Raw genomic sequence first — 11,395 nt, 5'->3', positions numbered from 1 at the left:
GAACTAGTGACCCTCAGTTTTTGGCACACCCTGTATTTCAAAAAAGTTAAAAATATTTTTACGTTATTCCTTGGGGTCGATTTAGTTGGAAATAATTTTATTTTATCCTTGTACGTTAAGCCGTTATCCCGTAATCAATTTGAGACACCTCTCGAGGGACACCCTGTATATTATATGCTCGATATACTCAGCCAATATTGTTAGGTACCCATATACCTAACACCAATAAGTTTAATTTTTGAAAATTTTGTTTATAGATGGTTTAACATATTATATTTGACGGTTTAAGTGCTATAAAACTTTCTGAAATGATGTAAATCATATACAAATCTAATTTAAATTTTAAATATTATTGGCCAATTCACAACACATGCAAATATCAAAAGAAATGTTAAATTAATAACGTGACAACAACGGACCAGGCTAGCAAAAATCTATGTTATCTTAGGATGCAAGGTGAGTTACTTCGATCCATCCTGGAATTGATCAAGAATTTACTCATAAAATTTGGCTGGAACGTATTAAATAATTCACCCAATTGTTACCTACTCGGAAATACGTACTAAAACACGCGATAATTTTACATAAATGTTCCAGCAATAACCAAAATTAATTCTACCTCTAAATGAAAATCAAAATAGTAATATCTCCCGGGACTCACTAGAAGCGACGATAACAAAATAATATTAATTTAGCGAAACAATTAGGGAAATCTATAACAATAACTATACTTAACAGCTCCTTAATCAAAAATTCAACGAGTTATATTTACAAAACGTAAAATGCATTATTAAATATAAAAAAATTGCGAAACTTCGCAGGCTTACAAGAGTTTAAAATTGTATTTAAAAAATATTTAAAACTCGCACCATGATTCATTTTTATTTATGAATATCGAGAGAGTAAAACACTGTAGATATTTATAATTTCTTAACTTGCAAATCAATTTAAAATGTTGGTTTTTTAGTTATTTGTCATCAAATCATATTGTTTTAGAAATATATTTCGTGGTTAAAGGGCATCCATTCATCAAGTAATTAGTACACCACCAAACCCAAGTAATAAGTTTGTAATGACGTAAATTTAAAAATGTGTTTCAAATAATTTTCATAAATGAAACTTAAGCAGTCAATGAAGGCTTTTAATGTGCCCACAGTTCCCCCTAGTAGCTAAACGTATGTACTTTTGTCCATTAATGGACCCTGGTAGTAATCGTTAGTCAACTTGACAGTAAAGTGAATATGTGCAATGTTATACACGGCAAAGAGCATAAATGAGCTCAACATTCGGTTGAATAAACACTCATACTAATCAATTACTACAATATAACAGATGGATCTAGTGTAACAAAGAACAATAGAGACATGTAATACAATGTTAACGAGATATAGTTACTACTGTATTCACAAGCAGTGGGATCACAAGCAGCGTAATCTATTGGGATTTCCCACACGCTTATCTTTCTCATTTAATATCTGTAACCCGACCACGTGCAACTTGTAATCGTGTCCCCTCTTTATCCTTTGAAGCAATCCTTAATTCACTGGAGATAGAGAAATAGAACGGTAATACTTTAAGATTCCTCTGTGTAAATATTATATCCTGGACTTTATTAGTAAAACGGTTTTAATAAAATTGGTTTATTCGATAAAAATACCAGTTAATAATAATAACAGTTTAGTTTTAAAATAAGTTTTAAGCATCATTAGCAAAAATTACCTAGAGTAAAAATTAGTGCTTTAGCGTTATGAAGAAAATATTACAACATACTATTTAATTAGCCATTCTTAATCATTACTAATCAATTGAAATCATGTCCGTTTTCAATATACAGTGAATTATACAAACACAATACTTGTACAGTATAAGATTGAACAATATTAGACTACTATATCCCATACATTTCTAATTTGAAATTGGTTATGATATAAGTTGTTTAATTGTTTAAATACCCGTAATAATAATTTAATGATTCCTATTTTAAACTTTTAAATGGCTGCATTTAGACATTTGTAAAGAGAAATCCTATGACAATGTGCGTCTTGATAAAGACTAAACAAGACATCAATAACACTCAAGATTGTAAAACTCTGGACATAAATAAACACACAGTTAAGTTCATTCATAATTAAAACTTCTCATTTAGTTGGTTGTTTGATAATTACAACAAGTCCCCTTCACAACAAGTTGGTTTTGTTTTGATCATATGCGTCTCTTTTACCTTTACAAGTACATTCAGAGTTTTAAAAAAATCTGTTGAAAAATTCAAAGATATATTAAAGTTATGTGTAAAAATACAAAATGGCGATCATCTGCTAAATGAAACGTTTGACGTGAAATTCATTCTCATTGTTTATTCTCGTTTGTTTTTTAACCTATAAAACCATTTTCGGAGTTTGGCACCGTACTCATACAACACCCTTTATCATTATGATTGCCTTGAAGTGATTTTCATAAACGCTCTTATGTTGAGATGTTCCAAGAGTCAAGTTAGTGTGGTAGAGGGGATATTCTTAAAATGCAAAGCAGTAAAAAAATTGCTGTAACATTTAGAAGTATTGATTTTATTATTTTATCTAGCTATAAATCTAGCAGCCTCTTTACTTCATATAAATTACTACGAACAAGTCTAAGTACGGTACAATGCCTGGTGAAGGTTATGAAGACTCGGCCATGTGGGATTCTACTCTCTTAAATGGGACAAATACATTTCACTCACCGAATCATTCCTTCTGGAAGGTAAATGTTTCAAATATGGTTAATAATAAAGAGGGTCTGCGTTCTGTCTTATAATTCTAATTTTCAAGCTTAAAAAGAAATAGTTTTTTTTTACTCCTACATTTTCTGTTACAGTTGTAAAGCCCTATTTTTAGTAACCATCTATTTTCTATCTTCGGCACTATTATACTATTTTACATTATTACACGGGTTTACTTGACTTTTGCTAAATATTTCTTGGCTTCATCAAGTCGCATATATCATACGCAAATCGGTTTGCTAGAGTATTAACATATACCAGCCTATTTAATGACATTACCATTGGGAATTACTATTGGTTTGCATTTTATTTGTTTATTTACGGAAAATCTCCATTTTTCAATCAATTACATACGTTTTGTTTTGCGTTTTTTATATAAATATGCATAAGATAATTATCAAACTTGGTCAGTGAAAGTTTTCTTCGTTGCACGTAACCAATTTAAGGCCGAAATTTACTAATTTTTAATCAGAAATTGTTAAAGGTGTAGTACATAGGTATATTTTTATGTATGGTAAGGTTTCATGTAAGGAATTCAACGTCCATGTTAACATTTATTATTACAACTATATATTTTTATTCATAACGTCTGTTCTTAAACAAAACTAGGGAGAGAATAATTTAATTGATAGATCATCTATCTCATTGTACAAGTAACCGGGTCGTTGGAGTTTCAACTATATCCACTGACTTTACCAAGTAAATTGGAGCATGAGTTCAATTTAAAGTGGATTATTAGCTATGCTGTATTTTTTATTTCAAAACTAGCAGAGTACCCGTCCTTCGTACGGGGTTGGAATATAAGTATACAATGCTTATTGCAGTTATACTCAAGCTTTGCGTTTGCAATAAGGGAGGACACAGTTTGATAAAATTTGCTTTTTTAAATTTACAGTATTCTATAGTATTACACATCTACCATAGCCGTAATGTTCTACCACTTCACCTAAACAATAGAGAAAAATAAATTATCAACAAATCGCAAAATATCACAAATTATTCATGAAATGAAAAACATAAACATAACTGTAAAGAATCCTACTTTGACAGTTCTCATTGCGAATCACAGTTTTTTGTTGCTGCTTAGTTCAAATTAGCTATTTTCATAAATGCAAAAAAAATATATAGTGCTGCACCCTGTAGGTAAATCTTATAACTTTTTAATGCTTTTCCATATCTTAGAACCAACTTTTTTAGTTGAAACAGCTGACTAAATTCTTTAATTCCCTTTAAATATGAATACCCATAAGGTTAACATGGGGAATTACAGAGCCACTGGGGCGGAGCCCGAAAGGATTTTTGAAATAAGAATATGCCTATATGTTAACCGGGAATGTAAGCTATCATCATGCCAAATTTCAGCCCAATCCGTCAAGTGGTTTATGCGTGATTGAACTTCAAACACACAAACAAACAAACACACAAACTTTCACATTTATAATATTAGTAAGATAAAAACACAATTATAGGCCGGGCGTATGCTGAGACGCACGCGGCGCAACCCACGCAACGCAGCACAAGGCAGAAAACTGTGCCGTCATGTTATATTACGGCGCCGCGTAAGCTGAGACGCACGCGTGTATGAATCCGACACACGCGTGGGTCGGCATGTCACAGTTGACGACGCATGTGACACAACTTTATGCAGGCACGAATTTTAGAGTAAACAAATGTAAGGATCATAGACGACAACTAGCAAATAACGTCATTGGATCGATTGTAAACATATAATCGTAACATATGGTATTATTTATATTTTAGCTTTGAAATATATTGTTTTCAACATCAAAATGGAGCAACTTATTGAGTTGGTGCACATTTGGCCCGTGCTTTATGATGTAAATCATACTGATTATAGCAAAAAAACCTACAAAGATGCTCTATGGAATAACATAGCCCATGACTTAAACCTACAATCAGGTAACTATAAATTTACTTGACCTTTCTATGTGTTGATACAATCTCACTCAGCACTCGGTTTTAGAGAATTCCACCTACAGTGAAGAAGCTAACGTAATATAATCTAGACAGATTACCGGTACAGTAAACAAATGCAAACGATTAACTTAATAATTTATTTTGTCATATACATTTTATTTGAAATTTAAACTCTAAGATAACGATTGTTTGGAATAATTACAATATGTAAAGGTTGTAGTAATAAAGGCCTGTATGGAAGTTTTTGCAAAGGCCTACTGAAACTCAATACTTCCCACGTTTCACAGACTCATTGTTGGATTGGAAAATGGTAAAATTAAGATTATAAAAAAGAAACCATGTTGACTTGAGCAATAAAAACAATGTAATGAAAAGGTAAACAGAAAGAAAAAATAACATATGATAAATAAATATACACATGTTAAATGCAGATCAAGGGGGGAAAGTCTTGAACATACTGCCCGCCTTAAAGCCGCAAAGGGCTTTAACAAAGAATCTTCTAGTCAAGTGGCAAAGGAAATACTTGTATTGCTGGACGGGTCAGGTGTCCTGAAAAACCTGTGTCTTGAGGTCCACAACACGGACGATCCCATCCTTTCCAGGATGGATGCCCGTTTTACGGGCAAGTGGCCAATTGAGTGGTGGAGAAGAATCGTGCACCAGAACTAGATCTCCTATCTTCAGGTTTTGAGAATTTTTACACCATTTTGAGCGTTGTTGAAATGTATGAATGTATTCCAAGCTCCATCGTTTCCAAAGTCGTTGATGGAAAGCCTGTACTAATTGCCAATGTTTAAGGCGATTTGTTGGCACATCCATGACGTGAGGCTCTGGAACGGATGCCAGTGATGTTCCAATGAGGAAGTGACCAGGAGTTAAAGTTGAAAGGTCAGCTGGGTCACTTGAGAGCGGAGTTAGTGGCCTGGAATTAAGCATGGCCTCAACTTGAGTGGTGAGTGTAATGAATTCTGAAAGAATGAGAACTGTGTCACTCATTACACGTCGTAGATGATGTTTGGCGCTCTTCACTGCGCTTTCCCATAGTCCGCCTTGATGAGGAGCAGCAGGAGGATTGAAATGGAACTTGATTCCACGAGTAGCAGTGTAACGTTGAATAGTGTCTTGTGCTTGAGGAGTTGTGAGCTGAGGTTTAACCAGTTTACGAAGAACTGCGTCAGCACCGACGAAATTCGTGCCACAATCACAATAAATGTCCGCACAAAGTCCACGGCGGGAAACAAAGCGCGTTAGAGCTGCTAAGAATCCATCGGTGGTGAGATCTGTCACTACTTCGAGGTGGACAGCCTTGGTCACCATGCAAATGAAGATGCACAGATACACTTTTACGTGTTTTACAGATCGGAGATTTAAGTTCTTAATTGTGAATGGGCCGCAGTAGTCAATTCCTGTAGAGAGAAATGGCCGAGCAGGAGTGATTCTAGAGGAGGGTAGATCACCCATCAGCGGGGTGTTGTTGCGTGGTTTATTTCTGAAACACGTAACGCACTTGAATATACGTGAGCGAATAACGCTACGTGCACAAAGAATCCAGAAAGATTGAGCGATCACGGCTTGAGTAAGTTGAGGTCCAGAGTGGAGATGTGTGATATGAAAATGGTCTATTAGCAGGTCAACAACATGATGCTTCCTAGGCAGCAGCAATGGATGTCGAACATCAGAAGGTAGTGATGAGTTGTTGAGGCGACCACCAACACGCAAAATTCCATCAGAGTCAAGAAATGGTTTCAATCGTTTAAGTCGGGTGGAGCAGTCATGCTTATTTTGGAGAGATGAAATTTCTTCTGCAAAGGTGGCTTGTTGAACATGATGAAAGATCTTGAGATGAGCTTTGGAGATATCAGACGATGAGAGAGGACCACTGAGACGGTCATTTTGATTACGACAATTGTGAATGAAGCAGTTAAGAAGAGCGACAATGCGTTGGAGTTTGTTCCACGATGAGTAGGCAGAAAGAAGTGATGTAAGAACAACTAAAGGTGTCTTCTTGATTTCTTCTGACGAAGAAAGGTCCTCAGGAATGAAGTGCGAGGTAGGCCAATGACAAGTGGGGAGCTTAAGCCAAAGAGGGCCTGTCCACCAGAGTGGATGGTTGACAAGTAGGGAAGCAGAAATTCCTCTTGACGCACAGTCTGCAGGATTATCAGTACTTGATATGTGTCGCCAAGAGTCGATGGGAACAAGTTCTTGAGTTTGAGAAACCCTGTTGGCTACATACAGGGTGATTGATATAAGTGTGCCAGCCGTTTTATTCGAAAACTATAGGAGATATAAAAAAAGTTAAATGGTAAGTGCCTTGTATTTTTTATTTAAAAAATTATAGTCAAGTCCAAAAAATTATTTTAGCCGCCATTTTTCCAATATGGCGGCCAACTTTGATTTTTCTTACGGAACACCCTGTATTTTATGATGTATTCTGGTAGAAAAAGTAATTTTAAGACGATTTTATTCTTGTCATTTTTTTCATAAACCTAACCGTTTCAAAGATAATAATGGTTTAAGTTGTTAAATTTTGAATAGTTTTCGAACAAAACAGCTGGCATGCTTGCTTAGGCCTTTATCGAAACTCTTTCTCATGCAGAAATTTCAAAACTTTAACCATAATTATCTTTGAAACGGTTAGGTTTATGAAAAAAATCACAAGAATGAAATCGTCTTAAAATTACTTTTTCTACCAGAATACATCATAAAATACAGGGTGTTCCGTAAGAAAAATCAAAGTTGGCGGCCATATTAGAAAAATGGAGGCTAAAATAATTTTTTGACTTGACAACAATTTTTTAAATAAAAAGTCCAAGGCACTTACCATTTAACTTTTTTTGATATCTCTTATAGTTTTCGAATAAAACGGCTGGCACACTTATATCAATCACCCTGTATGTCTTGAGTTTGTAGGGTGGAGTCCGTAACCATGTCAAGACTATCGAGGAGTCACTCCATAGATAGATATTTTTGATGGCAATTTTATCTGAGAAGGGAGAATGACAATGTGCTACTAATTGCGCGAGAAGATGAGCAGCACAAAGCTAAAGGCGAGGAAGAGTTACTCTTTTGAGAGGAGAGACGCGAGTCTTTGAGATTATTGGGTGAATGATGGTGTCACCAATAGACATCTGACAGCGGAAATATACGACAGCAGCGTAGCCACTCTCTGACGCATCTGCGAAGCCATGTAATTCTACGGTGCATGACAGGGAAAACTGTAACGCTCGAGGAATAGAAATTTGAGATAAATATTGAGTATCGATTAGGAATGAATGCCATTTTTCGGCGAGGTTAGTGGGCAGGGGATCATCCCAGGATAAGCCTGTGGTCCATAGTAACTGCATAAAACATTTTGCTTGCATGATGCAGGGAGCGAGAAATCCACAAGGATCGTAGATTTTTGCTATGATGCTCAAGATCGTTTTGATGGATGAGGGTCCATAGGGAAGTTAAGGTTGTAAGTGAAGCAGTCAGAGTGGGGAGACCAATGTAGGCCAAGTATTGTGAAGTGTGGCTGTTCAGAATCTTGGAGAAAGACGGGAGTCTCAAGATGCTCCTTGGGGAAAGCTTGTAGAAGACGATCAGAGTTGGAGACCCATTTACGTAATTCAAATCCTCCTTTTCGTAACAGGTTGACCAATTGATCTTGAAGTTTCAAGGCCGTTTCCTCAGTATCCGCACCAGTGATGATGTCGTCAACGTAGGTTTGCGTTCTTAGTACTTGCGCTGCCTCGGGAAAGTAGTCACCTTCGTCGTCGGCGTGTTGGTAAAGAGTCTTTATTGCTAGGTAAGGAGAGCTATTCATACCATACGTCACGGTGTTCAGCTGGTAGGTAGTAAGAGGTTGAGAGGAAGTTTCACGCCAAAGGATGAGTTGAAATTTTCTATCGTCAGGATGTATTTGGATCTGTCGATACATTTGACGAATATCACAAGAAAAAACAATATTGTGTCTTCTAAAATGCATAAGTATGTCACAAATATTGGATTGGAGCTTGCGTCCAGTAAGCAGAATGTCATTGAGAGAAACCCCTGTGCTTGTTTTTGCACTAGCATCAAATACTGTTCGGAGTTTGGTTGTACTACTACTCTCTTTAAGAACCCCATGATGAGGGAGAAAGTAGTGTGAAGAGGGAAGAAGGAAATCTTGACATATGGTCATATGGTCAAGAGAGATGTAATCATCTATGAAGTCGTGGTAAAGCTGAGAGAAGCGGGGTTGGACTGCGAATTTTCGCTCGAGAGAGTGGAATCTGCGTTCAGCAAGCGGTTGAGACGCTCCAAGAGGGGGGTGAGCTTCCTTGAAGGGAAGTCGAACGATGTATCGTCCTTCAGAGTCTCTGGTGTGCGTAGACTCGAAGTTTGCGTCGCAGAGTTCTTCTTCTTCAGTTTTCTTTTGACAATTTGGAAGTTCTTCCTGAGTCCAGAATCGCTGAAGTGAGGAATGAAGGTCAACATCATTAGATGAATGAAGGGAGATGGTGTGACTGATTAAGTTTGAACATTGTGGTGTGGGATTTGTGGGTATTTCACAGGGTGCAGAACCCATCACGATGTATCCAAAATGAGTTCCTATTACGTGGGGCATATGTTGGCCAAGAGAGTAATTTTCATGAGTTAGTAACTTAGGGAAGAGAGAGCAACCAAGCACGATATCAATGCGTCCTGGCAGGTGAAATGATGGATCAGCTAGACAAAACCGTTTAGTGAGCGATAACACTTCCGGAGAGACTGGAACACGAGGTAAGTCGACAGTCAATTTGTCTAAAATGAGCATTGGATGTTGCGGAGATATGAGAAATCCAGAAAGAGTTTCAAGATTGAGGTAAGTTTGCCCATTACTCTTAGCTGCATTTTGGCCAAGTCCAGAAAGTTGAACATTTGACTTGTAGCGTCGAGCGTTTAAAAGTTGAGCTGCTCGTTCGGTGATTAAGTCGCACATGGAGCCGGAGTCAAGTAAGGCACGGAACACATGAGATGTGCCTTGAACTGAAGTGACCTTTATCAAAAAAGTTCCCAAGAGTATAGTAGAGCTTTTAAAAGGTGGCTGAGAGTGATCTTGTGAAGTTGACGTCATTGAGGTTTGAGTAGGCTCATGTGGGTAACTCACATTTGCATTGACAGGCTTAAAATGATTTTGATCAACAAGAGGTGCAGGGAAATGTAACAAAGTGTGATGTTTCTTGTTACATGTACGACATGAAGTTTGTGAATGGCAATATTTGAGGTTATGATGGCCTAGACACGAGACACAGCGATGATTTTCTTTGACGAGGTTATGTCGCTCATGCGGAGATTTATTTTGGAACACACTGCAGGCATAGATCTTGTGTTCGTTTGAGTTACATGCAAAACACTGCCAATGAGTCGGTTTTTTAATGCCTGTTGAGTGAGATGACTGATGGGGGGAAGTGTGGGTCGTGGCCATAGCAACGGTTCTTGAGCGAAATTGTACTTGCTTTTGTGTAGTGTCTTTGGGTGCATGAGCAAAAGTGTTATTAATTTTATTCAGTGTGGGAGCGCTGTGTAGATTTGCATCCTCAGCCTGAGAGCATTCAGTGTTCAGATATTTTATTATATCTTTGACCTCGGGAAGTGAGTGAGAATTCGGCTGATTTTCGGTTGGAGACCGGAACATTTCAAGCTTTTTGCGTAAATCAGCATCCATCTTACGCAGGAGCAGTGCGGAGAGAAGGGGATTATTATTTGTAATGTCACATTCCAAAGCTTTTAAAGCTTGCGTGTGTTCAGTGAAACAATTTACAAAATGGCGAAGTCCTGTTATAGTAAATGCTGGTAGGAAGGTCCAAAATGTGATTGAGGTGCAAAGATTGTAAGCGGCGTTCATTGTGATATCTATCACGGAGGAGATTATATGCAACCAAATAGTTAGCTTCAGTAAGATTCAAACTTTTGACTAAGTCGAGGGGTTCTCCGTTAAGTACACTTAAGAGGTACTGAAATTTCATGACACTGGAAAGCGATGCGTTGTGGTGTATTGCAGTATCAAACAAATTTATAAAACTTGTCCAAGTTAGTGGGTCACCGGAGAATTTTGGTAAATCCAATTTTGGAAGGCGTACTGCTTGCGAAATCGGTGTTTGGTGAAGAGAAACGGAAGAAGAGTCACTTAAGATAGCAGAATTTGAAGGTTCAGGATGGGACATTAAGAACTCAATAGTAGCCACGATATGAGAAATTAAACTTTCAATTTCATCCAGGTCTTGAGACAATGTCTCGTCAGAGATAAGATCCTCTTCTAAGATTAAAACCCGTTGCACATTGTTGTCGAATTCTTCTTTTCTTTTACGAATTTCATTTAAATGAGCATTTAGTTGTTTAATTTGAATAGGGGTGAGTTGTTCCGTTGAGGTAGAGTATTCATCAACAGTATCTTTAAGCTTATTAAAACGAGTTTTAATTAGGGATGTTGAGCGAGTGTATGTAGATGACTTAAAATCTGAAGTTTTAGGAGCCATTGTAGTAGTAGAACACAAAATTTACCAGCAGCACACACACAATATAAAAAGGTCTTGAGTAAACACAAAATCTCAGTTTGAAGTCAAAACAATGAATTGTACATCAAAGATACAGATAATAAGTTTCTTTCAATAAAGTCTTTAACTAAATGGAGGAATGTATAGTCTATTAAGTGTACAAAAAATTAATAAACTTGAGCTTGTTTGATTGATTGGC

General features: G+C 36.9%; 2 protein-coding genes across 2 annotated transcripts; both read right to left on the bottom strand.

Annotated features, from left to right (window-relative positions):
* Positions 1–5,236: 5,236 nt before the first annotated feature.
* LOC128984138 (uncharacterized) lies at positions 5,237–7,886 on the bottom strand. Its single transcript, XM_054403426.1, has 2 exons — positions 7,846–7,886; positions 5,237–6,917 (listed from the first exon to the last, which is right to left on the bottom strand). Exons 1-2 carry the CDS (start codon positions 7,884–7,886, stop codon positions 5,237–5,239), a joined length of 1,722 nt encoding a protein of 573 aa, XP_054259401.1.
* Positions 7,887–8,111: 225 nt separating this feature from the next.
* Positions 8,112–10,367, bottom strand: LOC128984137 (uncharacterized). The gene has a single exon (XM_054403425.1). It carries the CDS (start codon positions 10,365–10,367, stop codon positions 8,112–8,114), a length of 2,256 nt encoding a protein of 751 aa, XP_054259400.1.
* Between the last annotated feature and the right edge of the window lie 1,028 nt (positions 10,368–11,395).

The sequence above is a fragment of the Macrosteles quadrilineatus genome, unplaced genomic scaffold, assembly GCF_028750875.1.
Source record: "Macrosteles quadrilineatus isolate MER2022 unplaced genomic scaffold, UCM_ALF_1.0 Scaffold_2__2_contigs__length_208266976, whole genome shotgun sequence".
Lineage (NCBI taxonomy): Eukaryota > Metazoa > Arthropoda > Insecta > Hemiptera > Cicadellidae > Macrosteles > Macrosteles quadrilineatus.
This window is presented reverse-complemented; position numbering and strand designations above follow the sequence as displayed.